The 24,066-nt window shown below is 53.1% G+C and overlaps 3 protein-coding genes across 3 annotated transcripts; 1 reads left to right on the top strand and 2 right to left on the bottom strand.

The window, feature by feature from the left end:
• Positions 1–6,713, top strand: LOC148091586 (scavenger receptor cysteine-rich domain-containing protein DMBT1). Its single transcript, XM_087824093.1, has 6 exons — positions 1–7; positions 441–752; positions 2,131–2,163; positions 2,611–2,786; positions 5,462–5,844; positions 6,431–6,713. Exons 1-6 carry the CDS (start codon positions 1–3, stop codon positions 6,711–6,713), a joined length of 1,194 nt encoding a protein of 397 aa, XP_087680219.1.
• A 3,080-nt stretch (positions 6,714–9,793) lies between these two features.
• On the bottom strand, positions 9,794–10,405 carry FAM24A (family with sequence similarity 24 member A). Its single transcript, XM_016207131.2, has one exon. It carries the CDS (start codon positions 10,146–10,148, stop codon positions 9,936–9,938), a length of 213 nt encoding a protein of 70 aa, XP_016062617.2. The 5' UTR covers positions 10,149–10,405; the 3' UTR covers positions 9,794–9,935.
• Positions 10,406–14,222: 3,817 nt separating this feature from the next.
• On the bottom strand, positions 14,223–24,034 carry C14H10orf88 (chromosome 14 C10orf88 homolog). The gene is made up of 6 exons (XM_087824053.1): positions 23,753–24,034; positions 22,786–22,983; positions 22,041–22,113; positions 21,390–21,596; positions 18,932–19,386; positions 14,223–16,959 (listed from the first exon to the last, which is right to left on the bottom strand). Exons 1-6 carry the CDS (start codon positions 23,914–23,916, stop codon positions 16,725–16,727), a joined length of 1,332 nt encoding a protein of 443 aa, XP_087680179.1. The 5' UTR covers positions 23,917–24,034; the 3' UTR covers positions 14,223–16,724.
• Between the last annotated feature and the right edge of the window lie 32 nt (positions 24,035–24,066).

Here is a 24,066-nt window from a genome sequence, read left to right as displayed (position 1 = left end):
ATGTCTGGTGAGGGCGAGAGAGACAGAGAGAGACAGAGACACAGAGAGAGACAGAGACAGAGAGAGACAGAGACAGAGACAGAGAGACAGAGAGAGACAGAGACACAGAGAGAGAGACAGAGAGACAGAGACAGAGACACAGAGAGACAGAGAGAGACAGAGAGACAGAGACAGAGAGACACGCGGAGAGAAACAAAGAGACAGAGACAAAGAGAGAGAGAGAGAGGGACAGAGAGACAGAGACACAGAGACAGAGAGAGACAGAAAGAGACAGAGACAGAGAGACACACGGAGAGAAACAGAGAGACAGAGACAAAGAGAGAGAGAGAGAGAGAAACAATGAAACAATACAACAGGCGGAACGCGCCCCGTGCTACTTGTTTCCGTCTTGAAGGACGAGGGGCCCCAGGTCCCCGCCCTGACTGGCTCTCTGCCCGCAGCCCCGCCCCTGCGCCTGGCCGGCGGGCGCAGCCGCTGCGAGGGCCGGGTGGAGGTCTGGCACCGGGGCCAGTGGGGCACCGTGTGCGACGACCTGTGGAGCCTCAGGAACGCCCGCGTCGTGTGCCGCGCCCTGCGCTGCGGCCGCGCGCTCGGCGCCCCGGGGCGCTCGCGCTTCGGCCCGGGCGAGGGGCCCATCCTGCTGGACCGGGTGCGCTGCGCGGGCACCGAGGACGCGCTGGAGCGCTGCGCGCACCGAGGCTGGGCCCGGCACGACTGCCGGCACCGCGAGGACGCGGGCGTGGTCTGCGCAGGTACCAGGGGCGCGGGGCCCCCCGGGGCGCTGCCCCTTCTCCCCTCCCCGAGCATCCCCGAGGTCAGAGCTCGGCCCCCGAGGGCTGTCAGGCGGCCAAGGCGGCAGGGTCTAGGGTAACCAGAGCATGTCTGTTACCCAACCATTTTGGTAAATGTTTCCGTGATTTTATGAATCAGTTTTGTCCAATTACAATTCAGAGCAATGTTTGTTCCGAAATATAGCTGCAAGATCATGAGGCCAAGGGAAGAAGCGACAGTGTCATAAGTGATTGAGGTCATAGGAGTTACAATGTATCCAAGTGCCTTTCTCAGTCTCAAGGTCATCGAGGACACATCCTGGGCTGAGGCCCTTCTTCATCTTGCCCTGGCCCTCAGAAGTCAGACCCCACAATGTTCTGAGCTCCCCTTGTGCCCCTTTCATCCAAGACTTGGCCCATACCTTTCCTTAAGTACTCTGATCATCTCCCAGTATCTGTCTTGTCACCCTGACCTCCACAGTTGTCACCCTGACCGCCACAGTTGTCACCCTGACCTCCACAGTTGACCCCCCCCCCCCGTGGGGAGTGGTACTTCCTTTAGCTCTCCTAGGCTTACCCACGTAAGTGGGATTCTTAGATTTGGTGACCACGTCTGCGCTCACCTTGTCTGCCCCATTCTTGGTTTTTTATAGGTAAACAAGGTAAAGGAATCTCTGCCATTCGTTTTACCTTGATGTAGGAATTGCCTTTGTTTTGCACAGAAATGGGGCCCAAATAGAAAAGGGTTCAGAGATCCCTTGAGACAAACGTGAATCCCGAGGGAGCCTGAGCGTCTCAGTTTGCCTGAGGCCGTGGGGTCTCTGTCCTCCAGATCCTCACTTTTATTGTGTCTGTTCACAGTCTGGGGCCGACAGTGCCTGAGGGGGCTGAGCGAGTCCGGCCAGCCACACGCCCTGGCCTGGGCCCTGGCCCTAGGTCACTGTCCCGCTTGCGTCTGGGCTGGGGAGGCCTTTGCTAGCCACAGGCTTCCTGTTTCCAGCCCGAGTTTCCAGGTGTGCCAGGTGCCTGGGAAGGGGCACCAGCCAGCGTTCAGAGATGTGACAGCGTTTGTAACCTGCACAGCCCTGTGTTTGCTGGTCTCTTGCTTCCACAAACCTTCCTGTAGACGACACCGTGTTCTCAACACTACTCCACACGCTCAGCATCCCTCCCTGTGGCTCCATCAGGGGCGTGGGGCTCTCCTTTCCTTTGCGTTGCCCTGGAGCACTCTCCTGCCCTAGTGCTAGCTTTGTAGCTAAACCAAGTGAGCGGCGTCCCTACATTTCATCTACTGCTGGCTACACCTCCTCCGGTGTCTCTGCACAGCTGACATTGCTCCCCCCCTTCTCCCCCCCCCCAGATGGAGCCGACCCTGTCGTGCCCAAGGACCACGGTAAGGTCTGCTCTCCTGGGGTCTGAGGCTGCAGAGGGGGAGCTGGGAGAGCCGTTGTCTGGGGAGGAGACATCTCCATCCACTCACTGGGCTTCTGGAGGTTGGGGAAGAAACCCCTTTGAACCCCCCTTTGCTCCCACTCTTTTTCCAACCGGACAGCATGTGAAATGAGCTGTCCTTTACCTCCTTAGATGAGGCTCTGACCCCGGGCCCGTGGGGTGCACGTGGTGGGTAGGGTTCCCCGAGGCTGCTGTGTGACTTTTGGAAAAGGGGGTTATAAATTAAGTCAGTGAAAGTGAAGTCGAAAGTGGGGGGCGATGAGAGCTGAGCCCCCCACCCAGGGCAGTCGGTACTTCTATAAAGTAAACAAACACCCACAGCCCACCCCCTGACCCACACGCCCAGTGGATCAGGTTCTCGTGTGAGTGTCCCCCTGTCTTCCCGCAGCCCAGCTGACCTGCCTGCCTCACTTCTTCCAAGTCACCATTGACCGGGGCTACCTCTGGAGGCTGGGTTACTCCTCCTGGGACGTCCACTTAAACGATGAGCTGTGTCGCCCCCAGGTCATGGGGCGCTACCTGGTCTTCAACGTTCCTTACGGCCACTGTGGCACCGTCCAGCAGGTGAGAAACTGTCAAGGTGGTGGTGCCCTTCTGTGGATGGAGGCCCAGGAGAGAGGCTTGGAAAAGCCAGCCACCTATTTAAAAACCTTGGGGAGAGACACAAGCCGTGACTTTATTTCTGAGTTCAGGGAGGCCTGGAACAGCCCCCCAGTTTGTCTGAAACTTTCCTCCCATTTGGGAATGTGCTGAGTTTAGAACACACAGTAACAGCGCTGAGTGCTGATGGAGGGAGGGGTGGGGTGGATGGGGGTGGACGGTGGATGGGTGGGAGCTATTCCCTTAGCTCCAAAGCCACATTTCACAACAGGCTTCGTCAGCATCAGTGCACACCTGCCACGTGAAGCGTGGCGCTGGGTGTGGGGTAGGACAGAGGGTCCGTCTGACGGCTGTGTGTCTGACCAGGGCGCCAGCTGTGTCTCCCAGTCCAGGAACTAAATATCCAGGACATTTCTGTGTAAAGAAATGCATGCTTATTTCATGTTCCTTAACCACCCGCTTATTTCACAAAACAGCGTCACTGGAGTCAAGGAGACAAGACCACCAAAGGCAGGGAGAGTGTGTAATCACAGAACGGTTTTCCTCAGTACACACAGCAGTGTAACATGTTCCAAAGCGAGATCCCCGTGTGCTCCCTCCATCCTTCTGCACCTGTGTTCACACTTGCACACATTCACACACACACTCGCACACACACACATGCTCGCACACACTCGCACACACATGCACACACACTTGCACACACTCACGCACACTCGCACGCACACTCACGTGCACACACTCACACACACACATGGAAAACACGGTGTTGTTGGAGTCACATCCATTCTGATGGTCTGCACAGTGCCAAATCATTGCATTAATTCCACACTTGACATCTTGTCTCTGGTTGGGCAGAACACGGTCATTCTTACCCTTTGTGCTCTGGAAACTCCAGTTTTCGCCCCAGAAGTTTCTGCCCCAGGAGCGGTGAAGCCCCAGTGTCTGGGAGGAGGGCAGCCCCAGGAACTCCCGGGCCTCGGAGGGCCACCAGCTGTCCTCCCTGGCCCTGGCTGGCCCAGCTTCCCCAGCAAACCTTGTGTGCCGGCCACAGTGCGGGGACCAGAGGACACCGCAGGTCGGGAACCCCCGGGGTGGTGGCCAGTCCCAGGCTACCCACAGGGAAATGCCCGTCTGACGTCAGAGTCAGCCAATGAAGAGCCCTCCGGGCGCTGAGGACACAGGGCCAACCAGACCGGCGGGGCCGGCGCCCCGGCTCCTACACGCTCGAGAGAGGGAGACGGGCACGGAACCAACGCACCGACGGGCGTCCTTTACACTGAAAAGGGTTGAGAGGAACAGACAGCCCTGCCGGACGCTCAGTGGCTGGAGCGTTGGCCTGTGGGCTGAAGGGCCCCGGGTTCGATTTCGGCCAAGGGCACGTATCACGGCTGCAGGCTCGAGCCAACCCATCGATGTCTCTCTCACATCGATGTTTCTCCCCCCCACCCACTCTCTCTGAAAGCAATGGGAAAATATCCTCAAGTGAGGATTAAAAATATATATATATTTTAAAACAGTGGCTGATGAAACAGGAAGGGAAGGGAAAGTGGCTCGGGGTGGAGGGCGGGTCGCGTTGAATGGGGTGGCCGAGGGCCGGGACCTGGTTGAGAAGATGGAGCCAGGCGAGCGGGACGGCCCCGGGCACAGCAGCTGGAGGTCCCCCGACCCAGCGAGCTGGGAGGGCTGGGAGGGCTCCGGAGGCCCGGGAGCACTGGAAGGCCCCGGGTCAGGGGTCAGGTTGGGAAGGGCGGGGCCTGGGGGCCTGGGGGTTCACTTTCCTTTTAAACTGCGTTCGCAATGCGATGCCACCCTCAAGGGGGAGGAGAGAGCTTGGTTCTTAAGGGCAAAAAAAGAAAAAAAACACCCTCCCTTGTGGGTAAAGCAGGTACACATTCAGAATATACACAATGTCTTGTACTAACATTTCGTAACGGGGGGAGGGGGGGCGGGAAAGAAAAGTCCCAGAAAGGCAGCAGGTGAGAGACTGGTCTGAGCAGCCCCGAGGGCTCCAGGGCAGAACGTCACAGGACCCCAGGACCCCTTGGACGGATGTCCCTGTGCAGGCTGCACCCCCGTGAGACCCAGGGCAGTGGGAAGGAGGCTGCCCCAGGGCGTCAGCCTCCGTCCCCCCTCTCGGCCCCTTGGAGTCCGGCTGGAGGGCAAGGAGCAGGGCTGAGAGCGAAGGTCGGAGGTCAAAGGCCGGCAGGGCCAGCCTGCAGGTCACAGCTCATGGGCCAGGACTGGTCTGGGCTCGAGAACAGGGAGGAACCAGAGCAAAGGGTTAGAGCCCCGATGTTGGGGGGGGGGGCTGTGCTTGTCTGAGCACCGGGGGCGGAAGGTGGGAACTGAGTAGCCAGCGTAGTGGACCCACGGCCCCCTCTCACACCACCACAGCCCGGCCCTCGCAGGAGGGAGGAGGGAGTCAGGCTCACCCACCGGAGGCACCCTGCACACACCCTGAGCTCCCAGGAGCAAGGTCACCGGTCAGGGCCTTAGGTGGCACAGAGCTCAGGCCCGAGGCCTCCCGGGACGCCCGTCAGCAAGCTGGCCCCGAGCAGCAGAGGTCCCTGCTCACGGAGGAAGGTGCCTGTCTGGAGCCAGGAGCGCTGGCCACCGACTCTCCTCTCGTCCCCCAGGAAAGCCTCGGCTTCCTCAGCTACTCCAACTCCATCCGAGGCCGGGTGTGGGGCCACCCCGGCCAAGTGGTCGTGCGGCACCGGGTGCCCCAGCTGAAGTTCACCTGCACCATGAGTGGCCCGTCAGCAATTGAAATTGTTCCTGGGGCAGACGTCCAGAGGCCGGGCGCCCGCTACGACGTGTCCATATCGTTCCTCGAGCTGCCCCTGGCCTCGCCGGTGGGGAGCCTGGGGCCCCACTACGCCAGCCAGAGAGAGGAGGTTGTCCTCCAGGTCACAGTCCACAGCCCCGATCGCAGCCTGAAGGTCTCTGTGGACACCTGCGTGGCTTCTCCAGACCCCCGTGATTTTACGACTGTCAAGTACGACTTGATCCGGCGAGGGTAAGGGAGGGGACGGCCCTCCTGGGTGGACTGTGGCATCCCGTGGCATTCCTTTGGGGGAACCTTTGGCTTCTCAACTGGTCCTAAATCATGAGATTGTGCGAACGGGTCCCCATCCTGCCGCAGAGGCAGTGTCAAGGCCCTCACCTGACCTCTGACCCCAGCAGGGGCAAGTAGTTACGGGACATGTGGACCACTTCCCTTGACTTTCCGAGTCCTGGCAGAGCCCTTGCTGTCCCATCCCCCCCTCGTGCCCACTCCCTTCTCTCTGAGTTTTATGACTGTTTACACTCCCCACCCCTCGGGGCACCGGGCTGTGGCGGGTTAGCCCAGGCTCAGCACCGTTTATTCCGGCTCCTCCAGTTAAACAAAGGACTTGTCAAGTTAGAACTCGGGTGTCATTTCACCTTATAGCTCCCTTGCCCCCCAACAGGCAGTGTTATAAATTTTTTTATGTAAAACAAAGAGTGGTAGTGGGGACAACTCCACCTGGAGTTCAGAGGCCTGGGCCCAGGCCTGACGTTGGGGTCGGTGATTCTGCTGTGCTGCCAGTTACTCCTCCTGCTCTGGGTTCTTCTTCCTCCAGGTGCATCAAAGACGACACCTTCGTCAACCTGCACCCGCCCCGGGACAGCACGGCCCAGTTCAGGTTCAACGCCTTCGGCTTCCTCAGCAGCTACAGCGTGATCTACCTGCAGTGCGAGGTCACCGTGTGCAAAGCGGGGGACCCCTCCTCCCGCTGCTCCCGGGGCTGCGCAGGGCGGGGCTGGAGGGGTGCGGGCGCCGCGGAAGAGCAGGCCCAGCACCTGCAGGTGGTGGGGCCGCTGGAGATCCACAGGAGAACTGATCAGAGCAAGAACGTTGGGTGATTTCTCCACTTCCCCACGAATCTGTTAGAAATTAGAAGCAACGTTTCTTTCTCTTCAATAAAGTAATCGGTCTGGTCAATCAGGGGTTGTCCGCATGGAGACGGGTCAGGAAACGGCTACGGAGGTTCCGTCCGAGGTGTGTTGCTAAATAAATGTTTTCTGATGACTGAACTTCTCGGCAGTCGCTCTCCGTGACGGGAAGGGCTGTGTTGCTTCCTTACTATCAGGACTCGATCAGTGTCTCAAACTGAGCAAAGTGTCACAAAGAACAGTTCTCTCTATAACATGTTGCCAACCTGAAGGGTTTCTTATTTATTATGTTTTTATCAATTTCAGAGCGAGGAAGGGAGAGGGAGAGAGAGAGAAACATCAATGACGAGAGTCATGGATCGGCGGCCTCCTGCTCGCCCCCAACTGGGGATCGAGCCCACAACCCGGGCCTGTGCCCTGACCGGGAATCAAGCAGTGACCTCCAGGTTCATAGGTCAAAGCTCAACCACTGAGCCACACTGGGCGGGGAAGGTTTTTTATTTATTTTTTATTGGCTCCTTAATGTTGAGATGCGCTGGTGGGTGGATCTTTTCGTTTCCATCCCTCTGGTACTGTGAGAATTTATTTTCAGATCTGGCCAAGAGTCTTAAAAAAAATAAACTGTCTGTGGGGAAGGCCCTGCTCTCTTTTAAGAAACTCTAATAACTGGTCTGTCGAATCAAACACATCCTTTATTCTTCATCATTGACTCAAAACAAGCTTCGTCAGTTTATTTCAAAGGGAACAAATTGGCCCCCAGCTTTGTTCGGTTCTGGTTATCATTTGCAAGTTAGATTCTGAAACAAATCACCAGAACCACTCCTGCCCCCATCCCAGCCCGCAAAGGGGAAGTGGGGAGCCGAGGCTTCGGCTTGCCCCCAGCGCCCCTCACCTCTCCCCCCAGGGTGGTGTCGGAGGGGCAGGGTGGGGAGCTTCAACTTTTATCACCTCCGGGCAGTAACCAGGGCCTCCCCTGCATCCCCTACGTCAGGTGGAGACCAGGCAGGGAGCCTGGGCTTGCAGCCCACCCAGCAGGTACGAGGCACCCCTTTGAGACAGCTCTGGGGTGCTGGCAGAGGCCCAGAAGAGAGCCAGGACTCCCTGCCCCACCCATGGGTACCCCACCTTGCTGACAGGAGGGGGCAGCAAGGCACGTGGGCAGCCTGGCTCCTCGCTGCTGGTGGTGAGGAGACGGCCTCCGCTTCCCGTTTGCACCTGCTGCTACTCACCGGTCGCCGGTCCTTTCTCCCAGCCTTCCCGAGACACTTTGTCAAGCTTGTCTCTTGAATACAGCAGAGCCAGGCTTGACTTTGTGAGAAGGTCTGAAGATCCTGTCCTTTAAGGAGGGATGTTGTGCCCACTCTGGTGACACCCAGGCCCCCTCGGATGAGTCACTCACTGTTCACTCCGAGCAGCGTGCCGGTGGCCCAGCTCCACGGCTCTCAGGACCTTCCCGCAGCTCAAGGCAGCTGCCGCGTCCAAGCTCACAGCCTTCGACCAGCTATGGGTCATAGAGGCCTGAGCACCGTGGCTGAAGGGAGTCCACCCCTGCCCGGCCCAGTCCTCCCCCCCTCCTGGGGCTGATCCCGAGCACAGGCCCCAGGGATCCTCTGCACACAAACCTCTGAGTCCGAGGTGTTTCCCAGGAACCCGACACGTGACCGTGAGAATCAGGCGTAGTGGACCACGCAGTGTGGCTCAGTGGTTGGAGTGTTGGCCTGAGCACCAAATGGTCTCGGGTTTGATTTCCGGTCAAGGGCATGCACTTCAGGTGCAGGTTCAATCCCCGGCCCTGACTGGGGTGCATGCAAGAGGCAATCGATAGATGTGTCTCTCACATCGATGTTTCTCTCTCTCCCCCTCTCTTCCTCCCGTCTGCCTCCTCTAAAAATCAATGGAAAAATATCCTATGTGTAAAAAAGAGCCTATGTGTAAATATTCTCTGTATTAGGGCTAACAAAAGGCATTAGACGTTTAAAAAGTTTGGGCGGAGGCCTCTCACAAGGTCTCCCCTATTTTGATTGCCTTACCTTCTGACTTGACGGCATTAAAAAGGCCAAAGGGATGAGCCTGCCTGTGGCTTCCATCCTTGCAAGGGGAGGGAAGCCTGAGGGCCAGTGGCTTTTACACCCCGTTTCACCTGCCTGGTTCCACAGGCCTCCCAGTGACCTTCAGGGCAGCGTGTCCGTGTGAGCACCTAAGGGGTAGATTTGTGACCCGCTCACTATCGGCATCCTCCACGGAGTGTTTGCTCCCCTCCCCTGGTTCCCGGAGGCCCCGTGGGTAACCCCAGCTAAAGCTATTCATGGGGAGCCTCCAACACCTGGCACGGGGTGGGCACTGAGGAATTCCTCCTGGCACGGATAGGAATCGGGCCTTTGCCTGTGACATGTTCAGATCACTGAGGGGAGAACATCACTGCCCTTCTCTAAACACTGAAGCCTGTGGGGTCCAAAGAATCAAGCTGGGAGGTGGCCCCTGGGAGGTGGTCACTCTGATGTTGCCAGGCTGCTGGCAGTGAGGCAGGAGACACAGGGTGGAAGAAGTCTGGGCCAGGGCCAGGTTCAGTTCTGGGAACTTCTAGCTGGTTATGTCCAGAGAGCCTGAGGCAGGTGAATTAAAACCCTCAGACACTGTTTTACAGGTGAGAGGAAGGAATCCTGACGCCCAGACCCCTCGCTGGGCTCTGGAGTGTTGGGGTTGCAGAGGGCGCAGGCCTACGCTGACCTGGGGCAGGTTTACGGGGTTCACCTTCGGGACAGTCAAGCAGGACCGTCCGCCGTGGAGTAGCTGGAAGGGAGCGGATGACTCCCGGGAAGGAGAGGAGCCTGAACGAAGGCCGCCAGCTTCGGAAGATTAGCTGGGGCCGAGACAGGAAACGCCCTAAGATCAGTGTGAATCCTTCGGGGGCTGGAGAGGTTTTATTTCCTACCTCACTCTCCTTAGACTGCAAGAGGACATCACAGGCTGGTTGCCAAGTCCCAGCGCGGGCAATACACCAATTTAAGAACATCTGTAACTAACAACAAACATACGCGAGGCGGCGAGGGTTGTTTTCAATACTGCGTTTATTCAAAAGTACACAAACACGTTACACAGCACACACTACAAACACTATAAAACTTGCCTTGAATATAAAACACTCTGCTAAGAAAGAAATACTGCTCGTGAAGATGTTTATGCCCGCCCGAGTCAGAGACCCTCGTTTACATCACAGAAGCATGGAGGCAGGGAATCAAAGTCAGCATAAAACTGGCAATCGTCACAGTACCGGAGGTTGGGGTAGTAGCCAGCGGTTATGGCTGTGGCCGCCGTGATCTTGTCCTGGGTGACCATGGAAGGATGATTTTTTACAGCCAAACAAGTAGGTGGATTTGGAGAGCTTAAGAAAAGACAGACACACATGTGGGATGAGAACTTCCTTCTTAGTCCACTGGTCACAACCGTCAGGGGTTTCTGGGAAGCTGAGGGCTGGAGCCAAACACGGGACACCGGCCTCAGGTGGGCGCTTCCTGCCCCGGCCCCCGCTCGTCCAACTCCTTCGTCTCCTGATCACTAGAGACGCACAGTCAGGTTACAGCCCGTAAGGGGGAGGGGACTGTGCGTGTGGATGGCCCAGCTGATCGCTGTGGGCCCCTAAATGCAGAGCACGGGGCGGGGGGGGGAGGCGCCACGACCGGCCGCCCCAGGTTCTGCAGTTACCTTCAGGTTCACGGGCTCCCTTCCTAGTGTGGGAACAGCACGGCTCCTGACAATCAATCTCCCATATTTGAAGGGTCCTCGCCCCCAAATGTAATTACCTGTCTGAGCTACACTCCTCCATGCACAGCTCGGCTTCCCCACACCCCTGCAGGCTACAGGCCGCCTCCCTGTCCCCAAGGCCATGGACGGTGAACGAGAGAACATCCTGAGAGCTCCCCGCTCAGGCACCGGGAGGTCACCTCAGCCCGGCCTCTGGGTGAACTGAGGCAGAGGCTCATTCACACGGCCAGCCCCAGTCTCCAGTGTGCAGGGCCTGGGACACAGGGAGGGCCCGGCCAGTGCCCCGCGCCTGCCAGCTGAGGTCAACTCCAGGAGGCCTCAGGACAGCAGACGGAGCTGACACACAGCGCCTGGCTGAGAACACGCACTATGAGCTCACAACCCCAGCCAGAGGGGGGAAGCCAGGATTCTACCCTCACCTGCCTTTGCCTTTTCACACCTGCCCGCTGATCCGGCCTCACCCAGGGTGTCACCCCCAGGCAAGGAGGGGCCCTGCTCAAGCAGAGCCCGGGTGTCCCACGTGAGGGGTGTCATCCACTCTTACGTGACTTACTTCAGTGCCTTGGCCACTTTGAAGTAAATACAGGTGACGATACCTATCAGCAGGAGCATAGCTGCCAGGATACCGCCACCGATGCTGAAGGAGATTATCGAGTTGATCTTAGAAGACGTTTCATCTGGCAGAGGAGGGTGGGTGGGCAATGAACATGGCTCCCCTCCCCACACAGCCAGGCAGCAAGCTCTATAGGCTTCTTCCGGGGAAGGGAGAAGGAGCCCAAAGCACAAAGTCTTGTGCGTGTAAAACACAAACCAGCCTACCCACCCGCGTGGCTCAGCGGCTGAGCATCAGCCTAAGAACCAGGATCGATTCCCAGTCAGGGCACATTTGCAGGCTGCCAGCTCGACCCTCAGTGGGGGGCGAGCAGGAGGCAGCTGATCAATGGTTCTCTCATCATTGATGTTTCTCTCTCTCCCGCCCTCTCCCTTCCTCTCTCTGAAATCAATAAAAGCATTTAAAAAAACAAACACAAACGAGTCTTCCCAGGGAGGCCTAGGAGACTAACCTGGCCAAGCGATGATGGCTTATTTATGAATGAGATGGACTGAAATGAAAATCCGGAGGAAGCGGGGGGGAGGGGAGAACCTCCCTCTCCCTGTCACAGGCAGTAATGTGCAGCCACGTAACAAACAGGCCTGCAGTGAGCAAGTGGTTTTACTCCCAAGCACCTGGGCCCCTAAAATATGTTCACTTTCAGAGTAAGAACTAACCCCTCACTGTACATCAGGCTTAAAAATCCCCTATGGGAACGACTGTGAGAATAGCTTTTTCAAAATGTCATGATCAAACATACTGAGAAGACACAAATCCGTCTGGGGTCCTTGTTCTAGGAAACAGGGTTTCCATTCTCCCACTCACAACTGCCTTTTCCCCTCCTGAATCCTAAACCCTCCCAGGAAGTCCAATTTGTCTCGAACGAGCAATTTGCTGAATCTGACTTCCTGAAACCAGGGAACGGTGAGCCAGGAAAGAATAAACGACCCTCCGCCCAAGCATACTTACTGTCTAAGACATTAAGGCTGGACGAGTGCCGACAGTAAAGAAAAAATACAATGAAAACAAGCTTTAGGGGACAGTACATCTTAACGTGAGAAAGAAGATCCTAGCTGTCCTCGTTCCGAGCAGTTAAGATATAAGCTTGAAGAGCTCGCTGTTAGGGGCACAGTCTGCACCAGAGCCAGCAGAATGGACGGCACCCGGCCGGCTCCACCTTCTGTGCTCACCAGGCCGCAGGCTGTGTGACATCAGCACTGTGGACACCCCCTCTCCTTCTCGAAGTTCCGAGTTCCGCTGCATTCAGACACATTTCAGCCCCAATGGAAATCTGGTTGCCCGAATACTATTTTAAATCATTTGATCTCAGTCTCACCTTTTGAGGCTTTGTGTCCCTCAGAGAACCTTTTAAAGTTTGACTCTTAGCAAATTTGGGTTTGTAACAAAATAAAATGTAATGTGGAGGGACCAATATCTAAACATACTGCTCCAGACATTTAAGATAATCTCTGTGCAACCCAGGAGCTGACCACTAAGTAATCAAGAGAGGCTTCAGCGTCCACACACAGCAAGGAATACAGACTTTACCGAATTTGTTAAGAAAAGTCGCTAAAAAAACCACCCAGTAAAACCTCAATATAACGAGCTAATCTAGGTGAGGGAGTGTCCGTTAAGGCCAAAAGTCCGTTATATAATAAAGTAGGTTTTCCAAATGCGTATGTCAAAAATTTGACAAATTAGTTGACCTGTTTTTACTTATGTGGACACACTTGTGTAATTAAGTATGAAAAGTTTATTTCACAAAAAAGTTTTCTGTATGTATCACTGTAATTTTAAATTTATACTGAGTAGGTCTAGTAAATGCATCCAGTCACCAGTCACCATGAGTAAACAGATGCACAGGCTGGAGCGGGGCTTAGTGCCTGAGAACATCAGCCTGCTTGAGTTAAAAGTGCTGCAGAAAGTCAGCCAGTGACAACAGAGCCAATTACTGTGCTTGACGCAGTGTGATCACGTGCTAATCATTCACCAAATATTGTTTATGGGCGGTGACTCTTGGATTTAAATATGTAGACTATAGCTGTAGATACTTATTTATGTCGACGAAATTACTACAGTGTTTTTTCCAATATATGGCCTAATCACGAAAATTTGTTAAAAATAATAGTGAATTAGTGACAAAAAAATAACCTGTTAATTATAAGTAAATCTTGGTTAAAAGCATTTTAAAATTAACAGGGTGTTAATTTTCACATGACATGGACTGGAAATTGTATCCATTAAATCTGAAGTCTGTTAAATCAAGGTCCCCAAAATCGAGGGTTTATTGTAACAACTATAACAAGCAGTAACAATAAAAATCCTTGGAGAGTGGGGAGAAGCTTATTTTCAGAGTTGCCATGTTATATTATTTTAAATGTCCAGTTTTCAACAACAGACTATAGGACTTGCAAAGAAACAAGAAAGTACGGCCCATAAAAATAGGCGGAGGGAAGCAATTAATAAAATTAATTGCTGGTCCAAAGAACCCCAGACATTGGCCTTACTAGACAAAGACTTTAAATCATCTATTTTAAATACGTTCAAAGGAACCATGTCTAAAAGAGCAAAGTATGATAGTGATGTCTCTAATATAGAACATCAACAAAGAGATAGAAAGTCATTTTTTAAAAAAGAACCAAATGGAAATTCTGGAGTTGGAAAGTAAAATAACTGAAAAAAACTCACTAGAAGCTTAACATCTGACTTTAGTGAGCAGAAGAAAGAGCCAGTGAGCTTGAGGATAGGTCAGCCAAGATTATCTAGTCTAAGAACAGAAATAACAAAGTGAATAGAAATGAACACAGAACTTCCAGTTTTCACTGCACCATGTAAAGAGCTTGTGAGTTGTCATTCTCAAAACAAGAAAAAAGCTGAAAAAACTAAACTGAAAGTCAACCAGTCTTCTTAGGCCAACCAGAGAATTGGAGTCACAGGGCAAAGAGCCACCCCAAAAAGTGAAGAGACAACTGACTGCAGAGAAGAGAATCAGCTTAGCAGGAGCAGGCCACTGCTCAAGCAGCAGCTGGAGGGAGCAAGTAAACGATAATTAATGAATTGCCAGAGGCCGAATGAGGATCAGCTTGAGAGTTTAAAAAAACTGTGGACCCAGGTTTTTTTTTGGGGGGGGGGGAGCCGGAGGAGGGCACGCTTTCATGAGTTTTACCTCTAGGAGCTCAATGAAGTCCTTACGGTTAATACTGCAGGAAAAAACCTCATGCTTTCTCCACTGGCACCACAGAAGTGGCCTTGTTACCCCCGGGTGCAGGAGAAAGTCCTGGATCTCAACAAGGCCTCCTCTGATGCCACCCCAGGAGGTAGGTGGAATGGTGCCTCAGTGCCACTGGGTCAGTGAGGAGGTCGACTCCCAAGGTCTCCCCGACACCACAATGGATGGGCAGGGGTGTTACAACTCGGAGATAAGCCTCAGTTCCCCATTCGGCCTCCTGGGACACGACCCTGGGACACCTCTCTACAGCCCAGTGAGCGCGGAAGTCCAGGCTCTCCGTTCACTCTCTGCTGGGGGGGTGCAATTTTTTCTGTGATCCTCTTGGGTCAAGAGAGGGTGAGAGGCTTATAACAAACTGCTTCAGAGAGAGCTCGCGCTTGCCTCCCTCTCTCCTCTGGGGGACTATCATGAAACAGCTTCTTATCGCCCCTGGTTCTGATGAGGTCTGAGGCTTTCTGCCTGCACCCCCCGCCCTGGCAGAACCTCAGAATAGGAAACCACTTGGCTTCAGACTAGAACTTCCTTCTCAGCATCAAAACACCCCACAATGTGCTCTGCAGTCACCCGGCCCCTTCTGTTCTGGCATCATCCCTTCTGGGGTGTGGGACAAGCTTCTGGCACCTCTGGCTCATCTCCCTCCCCGTGTGTGTAAGTCATAACCGTGTGGCTCTGGAAGTGGGCGGCTGCATGTCTGCCAGCAGGACGGGCCAGGCTTCACCTTCTCCCGTGTGTTCCCGACGGCGCCGTGCTGTCCACTTTCATCCAGGCCGGTCTTTTCATCTCTAGATTTTGCATTCTTGGGGAACAGCAGAGAGGGTTTAAATATTCAATGACGCCAACTCGTCTATAATCTTAGCAAGCAGTAGGGAAAAGCAAGGATGCCAATTTGATTGCACGGCGAACACAGCGCCAGCCATGTACTGGGTGTGGAGGTGGCCGGGTGAGGGCCCAGGAAGAGCCGCGCAGGCCCCGCCCCTCTGCCTGCACCCAGCCAGGCCCGTGGGAGAGACGCTGCTTCCTCTCTCGCCCGGTCCCGTTAAACCGGGACACTGCCGGCCCCCGTGCTCCACTTACCAAAGTCACAACGTGCGTCAAGTTCACGAACAGGCAGGGAAACCATTCACACATGAAATTTCACATTGACAAACATTATTTTTTAAAATGATCGTGATATTGCTCCCCAATTATATTTTCTCATCATATACATGCAGGAGACTCTATCATCAGTTTTTCAACCCCTTCCACCTGTTTTTATCCACGGTCCTGGCTCTGAGGGTAGTGACTGTGGCTACAACCACATGGCGGCATTTTTGTAAATCAGTGAAGAGACTACAAGCACCAGAAGCTGTAACCTGAACTGAGGGTTCCCCTTGAGGTGAGGCCGAGTTCTCATGAGTGGAAAGGAAAGGCTACCTTATAGCTACACGCGCTGTGAACGCCTCATAAATTAGAGACCAGAACAGTGACACGCAGGTTCTCCGTGGCTGTGGCCGCAGTGAGGCCCACACACTGTCACCTGAGCAGTGTAGGAGTGAACACACTATGAATGAGCAGAGACTCACTGGCAAGGAAGCGTTTCTATTTACTTAAGACAAGGCCTGTCCAAAACGAACACTCTTATTTCTTAGATGCAAATGCATCACCCTTCAGCACACAGACAAGAGTTAAAGTTTCTGAAAATCAAGCCCGTCCCCGAGAACTGCCGTCTCCTTGTCACTGCCTTACTCCCCCCCGCAGCCTCGGCACGTCCCACACCCACACCCAGGAAAGGGCTCAGGTCCAATACACTAAATCAACAGTAATTACGCCAGCAGGGAAGGAGCTGTTCTGACTTCCTGTCCCAGTTACTGCAGCACGCGACTGGCACGAACACCACACCAGTAACAGTCGCGATACCGAGGTGCCAACGCCGCACCTTGTTATCGGAGATAAACAATACAGAATGTGACCTGGTGACCTGAAATCAAAGGCTGCGTGTCCCAAGTACCTGGTTTTCCAAGGACAATGAGAAGAAATCAATCAAATACTCTGAGCACTTTTCCCATGTCCCTAAAACATAGTCTGTGTATAAACTAAAAAATACGCAGCTCAAACACATACACATCACACTAAGGAGCTGCACCGGAAACCCTTAAACGTTTTAGACACTTAAGCACAGAAGTGCGTGTAAACTTCCGCAGCGCGCACAGCACTGCAAACACGGCCCCTGACCGACCGCGCTCCCTCTCGGGTGCAGGACGGGTCCCACCTCAGGCACAGCTGAACGAAGGCCGAGGTCACCCTGTGCGAGGAAGATGACAATTCCCAAACGACACTAACACGCCTGCTCGGGACTCTTTGGGGTTTGCTTTGAAATAAATAGGTAATAAATATCTGCAGTTCATTGCGCGTGGAGCCCTCATCTTTCCCCATTTGAAAGCCCTTCCCCGGAGTCGTCGTGTGTGAGACGCAGCCCAGCGGGCGGGGAGCTGGGACTTTGCAGCAAGTCCACCAACACAGCGATCTTGCCGTCGATGTGCTCCTGGAGCTGACAGATGCGCTGATCGATGTGGTCCATCAGCTTCTTCTCCATCAGTTCCATCTTTTTAGAAAGAATCTTTTCCAGGTAGGAGCAAACAGGTTGCTCTCCCATCCTAAACACAAATTTAAAAACAGTAACATTATCTCTAATGTGGTAACAAAACCACCCAACTCTACAACAAGCAGCCGGCAGACAGCTTTGTTTTACATGAAAGTCCATCATCCACCCAGAGTCATTTTTGTACAAGGTGTGAGGATTGGGTCAGGGCTCACTTTGCCACCTGGAGAGCCAACGGCTCCTGGACCCTATGTTAAAAAGACTATTCTTGCCCCATTGAATTGCTGAGGCCCCCGTGTCAAAATCGGTCAAGCATATTTGTGTGGGTCTATTTCTGGGCCCTCGAACGTTCCACTGACCTGTGCTCCTCCCCCTCTGGCAGGACTTACTCCAGTCTCAACACTCTCACCATGTGAGACGACATTAGGAAGAGTGACCCCTCCCAATTTAACACCTTTCAAAGTTGTTTTAGTTGCTACCTCTTCTGCAGTCTCTTAATTTTAAAAAGAATCATGTCTATGTCCACAGAACATCGTAGTGGGGTTTTAATACACATGATGTTCATTAACCTCTACATTAATGGGGAGAACTGATAACTTTACCTGCCTTAGAAACTGAATTTATAATTGAAAAGTTTCCAAGAAAGAAATATCCAGGCCGCCTGGTTTCACTGGAGAATTCTACTGAACATTTTAAGAAGAGATAACACTAATTTTATGCAATTTCTTCTAAAACACAGAACTGGTTTTATGAGGCCAGTGTTCCCCTGATATAAAGCCAGACAAAGACCAAGCTGTATAAAGAAAAATACGGACCAGTATCTCTCCTGAGCTAGATTCAAGACTACTCAACAAAATATCAGCAAATCAAATCCAGCAACGTGTAAAAAAGAATTACACCCCTGCCGTGCCATGACTTACCTTAGGTGTGCAAGGCTGGCTCAGTTTTTCAAAGTTAGTAATTCCCCACATCAACAGACTGTAGGGAATTCATATGATCATGTCAATTGACCCCACAAAATATCTGACAAAATGCAGCACAATCTCTGGCAAAGCAAACGCTCAGGTAACTGAAAATGAAGGGGTGCTGCCTCACAGTCCCCACGCAGTCCGCCCGTTCCACCTTCTAGCCTTTGGATGTTTGCTGTATGACACGCAGGGTGTCTGTCTGCGAGGGGAGGCTCTGAGGGCAAGGGGGGCATCCCATCTCAGCTGGGCCAGAAGCAGCTTCGAAATCTGTTCAGTTTTTTGTTTGTTTCTTTGCATTTCTGTTTTTTGGGGGTTTTATTTTTGCCATATCACATGCTGGCCAGTTACCGTCCTAGACTATCAACAATTAAAGACTAATGTTATCTTTCTCTACCCTTACTAAGAACCACGTTTTTAAAGTAACTCCTCAAAGTTCAACACTATTGAAGACCTTAGGAAAATTTCAAACAATATAACTACCTCATTTTATATGTGAAAAATCTAAGCCAAAAGATTGAAACAGTTAAAGCAAAACAGTTAAGCCAGGACTGTGACTGGGGCGCAGAACTGAGTCCAGGGCAATATTGGGACACACTGCAATTCTGTAAAGGACAGGCCCACACTGAAGAGCCACCTCCATCAAACCAGGGCTGCCAAAAACTGGAAGCATGAGATCAGGGGATGAGAGCCTGGGCGCTGTAAGTAATTATAAGCTTAGAAATGATTTGATGGTTCCAAAATTAACTTAGGTTAACATGATACAGAAAAAATAGCCTGTAACCATGGTTCAGCAAAGAGGCAAAACATGTCCAGTACGGTTCCCACAGCTCCTCTCCACTCAACAGGCAGCTCTCTACTCCAACCCCTCCCTGGCGCCTGCACCCTCCCCCCTCCCTTACACCTGAGAAGCCTCAACACCTCCAGGTTCAGGCACTTCTTTGAAAACGATCCACTCTGCTCAGAATATTTATTTCCTGTAAGTGTGTTAGTGGGAAAGTGTAAAAGCTCCTGAAACGATCTGTGGAAACACTTTCAGCCAGCAGTTATTTAAATACTCACCCAACACCGACGACCCCTTCGCTGGGTCTGGGGGTATGTCCCGGCCACTCGGTGTTCTGTCCCCCTCGGAGGCGGTTCACCTGCCCACACAGGCTCTGGAGAAAGGGCAGCAGCTCGGAGTGAGCTGTGCCTGAGCTGTCACTTGCCCTCTTTGGTAGGAAGGAAGACACTGCATGCTTAAGGTCACTCTCGAGAAGAGAATGGTTCTGTGGCACAACTTTACATTCTCCCAGGTGTGAAATATTTCCTCCACCGGACGGCTGTGAACTTTTTTCAATGTAAGCTTTCAAGTCCTCAGTCCCGTTTCCCGAAGTCAGTCGGGTTCTAAAAGAAACAGGTGTGGAGGGCGACCCGTCAAGGGCTCCTGAGGCAGGAGATGACTGCAGGCCAATCATTCGCTTGTAGGCTGCGTTTCCCAAAATCGACTGCAGCTGCTCTCCAATGGGAATACAATTCTAAGCAAGGCAAACAGGTAAACATTAATGACAATGACAGCTAACTTCGGAGCAACTTAGAATCAGGCAACGTGCATTCTTTCACTGGACCCTCACAGCCTCCCTATGAAGCTACCACTGCTGTCCAGTGTGAAGTTGAGGAGACCAAGGTTAAGGTAACTTGGCCAAGGTCACACGGCTAGTAAGAGGCAGAGCCAGGACATCAACCAGGCCACCAAACTCGAGTCTGAGATTTTAATCATTTCCACTACAGTGGCCTTCTTCATTTATGGTAATACAATGCAGTGCTCTCAACTGAGTCACAGGAATTGGTAATTTTCAGAGAATTAAATAGTACCTGTGAACCTGCACATCTGGGAAGCCCACCTACGGACATCTTTAGCAACTGCTCTCCTGGAAGATGCACCAGAGAGTTACGTAGTTAGAGCGTGATGTCCTCAATGACTAACACGAGCTACCTTAGGGCTATGTCTGCTTTAATAATTTGTAGGATCTTTCACATCGATGTTTTTGTCTTTCCCCCTTCCACTCTCTCTGAAAAGCAATGCGGGGGGGAAATATCCTTGGGTAAAGACTAAAAAAACCCCAAAAACCTGTTTTAAAAAAATATATAATAATAGTAATTTGTAGGATAACAAATTATGTTTTAGGGCCTCAACTCAACTGAATATATTTTCTTTGAGAAAATGGGATACATCCTCTCACAGTTACACCGAGAGACAGCTACATGCCAGGCACTTTGATACAGATTCCCCTCCAATTATCCGGAACTGCTGAAGCAAAGACAAAGCCTACAAATTTGAACTTCAAGTACAAGAAATTAATAAGACTTTCAAAAACCCAAGTGCTCCCAGGCACAGGCAGTGCCAGGAGAGGTCTAGGACTTCTAACCCGGCTCCCAGGTCCCTCACGACAGGCCCTGCCCAAGTTAACAGGTGCAGGTTTGAACAGTGTGTGTGGCGACACCACTTCCGCAGAGGCAGGAGTCTGGGTCATGCAACACCCTACTTTATTCTCAATAAAGAGTCACACGGCCTACACGACACTGTCCAGGGAGACTGTCCACAGCCTGCTGGTTGGTAACACTAAGCAATCCTAGAGGACCAGGCGTGTCCGGCAGAGTCACTCCATAAGCACGGCCTGCCCACCTGCAGGAAGTCTTTCATTAGCATATTTAAAAGAAGATTTAACGGGACCACTGTCTTTTTCCCCCCGGAGGGCTCCCCAAGTGTCCCCATAGGTAATGATTTCTCAGGTGTGTGGGGAAAGCAGGTTACCGCCCATGTGTTGGGTGGGGGGACTTGTGTGTGTTTCTACCAGGAAAGAAAACTCCAGAAGGAATCACATCAAGGTGGGGAATAGAGTGCCCATGAGGAAAGAATTAGAACACTTACTTACTGCCCTTCTGAACTGACAGAAATTCATGGCAGAGAAGCCATAAGGTATTTGGAATTAAACCAAAAAAACCCCAAACCTTAAAAACATGACCAAAAAACCCTACTATCCATTCCTAGCTATATCCTGCCCCTTCTCTCTTTGAAGATCTAACCCACACTTCTACCCATGAAAGTGCATCCCTCCAAATGCACCTGCGGACTCCGAGCCTCCTCCTCGAAGGCCTCGGCAAACCATCCTGACCACCCTCGTCATCTCTCACTCAGGCGTCCTAACTGCCCTAATGAGACTGTGAAGACCCCTGAAGATAGGCTACAGAGAACCGATCTCTGAACCTCCTACAGTGACCCAAACAGTGGCTTCTTCACTGAGAATTTGCTCAATAAACACTCATTCATCAAAGCTACATGCTTGAGTGAATTCATGGAAAATTGTGAACTCTGTAACAAAAACATTCTTTTGCAAGAGGGCAGATATACAAAATGCTATCTTATACAAAGCAACAATAAAAGTTCAATGAAAACAATTAAGTCACTACATGTCCTTAATAAAAAGCCATCATTTAAGGCACTTTAATGGTATCTGGAAAGAAATCGCTTTCTACGTACCTGCTGCTGGAACCTAACCATATTCATCAGCTGCTGAGCCCCAGGGGAGAGCGTGGACCCAATGGCCTCCACAATGGTTTGGACCCTCTCGAGGTCCACCCTTGATCCCAGCGCAGGAGAGCTTGCTGAAGAATTTGCTGAAACAGGCCTCATGTGCACCACAACTTTACTGATGAACACACACTGCTTTTCACCAAAGGAGAGCAACTATTATAAAACAAAAGTTCAGTTAAATAAATAATGATATTAAACACAATCATCATGTGGTGCCCTTGTCTGAAACGTCTCTAATTGTGTTTTTTCTCAGTATTTTGGGACCAAATCTGCTTGTGGCTTTCTTGGCACCTAAGTTTTATATAAAAATATTTTTTTAACTTAGTTTTCCAAGGCTTAAGAGTATAAAAGTATTAACTGTATTAACAATGGTACATGGCATGATATTGCGACAGCTAGTAAATGGTCAAATTTTAAAAGGAGAACGTTGAAAAACGTTTTTAGAAAATAACTTTCTTTTAATGTTTACTAAGTATTTCTGAACTAAAACCAGAGACTAAGTTGGCCTAGCTGCATTACTAACCCAACATAAAGTACATATGCATCATACAAGAACAACTGCAGTCTCAAGTTAGTTCAGATTTAGTGATGACTTACCTTTATTTTACAAGCTTGTGTGGAGGACTCCAATTTTAGGTATTTTTTGTACAAAATAATCTTTTCATGTTCACTAAAAATAAAAAATAAAAATTGACTTTTTTACTTTCAGACATTATCAGTTTTAATAGACACATTTAAAAATAAAGGTTTCCAGGACAACACCTTCCCTGAGATTCAGCTTGTCCGGGGAGGCATGAAGGTGCTGGCCTCCTACTACACTGCACTGAGCCTACATCTGCCACTTACTAGTACATGAAAGAATTAAATTTGATAACAAAGGTAGAATCATGGAGCACAGAGCATACTTTAAAGCTCAATAAACGTATTTACTATTTCCAACATGCATGGTACAAGAGAAAGATTAGGACAGAACCTTTGTAAAAAATCAGAAAAAAAAACCACCCCAAAAAGTGTACTGACGGGTTCACAGGCTGGTACAGCCCAGCGCTGGGCTCCTGCGCTGTCTGCAAAGGGCCTCCCAGGGGAAGCTATGTTCAAAGTTCCAGCCTGAGGGACAAATTACTTTCTGGAAAACAGACCCCCGGGAGTTGCAGGAAACAGAAGAAACCTGCACCGACGGGCTGCGCTTCTCCCAGCTTCCCTGCCTCTGGTGGCTCAGTTTCCACCCTCCTACCAACCAGGCCGACGGGGCGGCCCCGGGGGATCTCGCTCCTCCCCCGACACCGACGCCAGGGACCGATCCGGCGGGGGGGGGGGGGGGGGGGGGGGGCGGGGCACGCACCCGCCGCGCTCGCCGCCCGCGCGGCCCCTCCCGGTGCCGCAGTACTCCCCGCGCAGGTAGACCTCCATGTTCCTGGCCGAGCTCAGCAGGCCCACGGAGACCATCTCTGCCCCGCCGCGGGGGTCGCAGCGCAGGTGCAGGAAGCAGGGGCTGTCGTCCTGGCCCCGCGGGCTCCTCCTCAGAGTCACCAGGTCCTGGCTGAGGGGAGAGGCACGGGTGTCAGACCACACGCTCCTCTGACCGCCCGCGGAGCGCGGCCTTGCTGCCGATTCCCTGCCGTCTGCCTCCGGTCCACGCGCGGCCACAGAAACGGCCCCAGCCCGGCCGGGCGGCTCGGCGGCTGCGCGTGGACCTGGGACCCCGGCGATCGGGGCTCGATTCCCGGTCGGGGCACAGGCCCGGGCTGCGGGCTCGGTCCCCAGTCGGGGGCGCGCAGGAGGCAGCCGATCAGTGACTCTCATCATTGATGTTTCTCTCTCTCTCCTTCTCCCTTCCTCTCTCTGAAATCAATAAAAATATTTTTAAAAAATTAAAAAAAAAAAAAACTGACCCGGGAATGGGCGCCTCGGCCCCGGGACCGTCTCGGCCGGGTGAGGCTCGGGGCCCCGGGCCCGCCACCGGCGGGGAAAGAGCGCGCCCTCCGCCCGAGGGGACAGGACGGTCCCCGCGGCTGGGCCTTCACGCCTCGTGGCGGACACGCGTCTGTCCACCGGGACAGCGGCGGGCCCGGTTCTGACCGGGGCCTTCGGGGCCGACCCGAGGGCAGGAGGCGGGAGCCGGGGCGCCCCGCGTCCAGGTCACCCGCCCCGCCCCGCCCCCCGCGCCGGGCTCCCCGCGCAGGCCGGTCCGGGCTCCGCCCCCGGCTGCCGGGCCCAGACCCGTCCCCTCGCGGCCCCCGAGTCCCCTCGCAACCCGCCCGGAGCCGGCTGTCACCGAGCAGCAGCCCGTCCCCGCCGGCCAAGCGCACCCCGGGGGAGGCGGTGCCAGCAGCTCGTCCCAGTCGGAGTCCCGGGCGCCGACACCGTCTCCGAGGACGCGGAGGCTCCGGTCCAGGGCCCCGCACGCCGCATCCCAGGAAGAAGCCAGCGTCGGGCGGCGGCCCCAACGCGCGTCCTCAGTCTCGGTCTCCATTCGGCCGCCTGCAGACCGCGCCAGCCCGGAACCTCTCTTCCGGAGGTTGAGTTTCCGCCCGGGTACCGAGGAAGTGGGCGTGCAACCGAGCAAGTTCCGGCTCGTCCGGCTTCACACCCAGCAGCAGCTGCTTCCGGCTCGGGCCGCGTG

The sequence above is a fragment of the Miniopterus natalensis genome, chromosome 14 (assembly GCF_054644295.1).
Source record: "Miniopterus natalensis isolate mMinNat1 chromosome 14, mMinNat1.hap1, whole genome shotgun sequence".
NCBI lineage: Eukaryota > Metazoa > Chordata > Mammalia > Chiroptera > Miniopteridae > Miniopterus > Miniopterus natalensis.
Note: the sequence above shows the minus strand (reverse complement) of the source record. Positions and strands in the feature narration are given on the sequence as shown.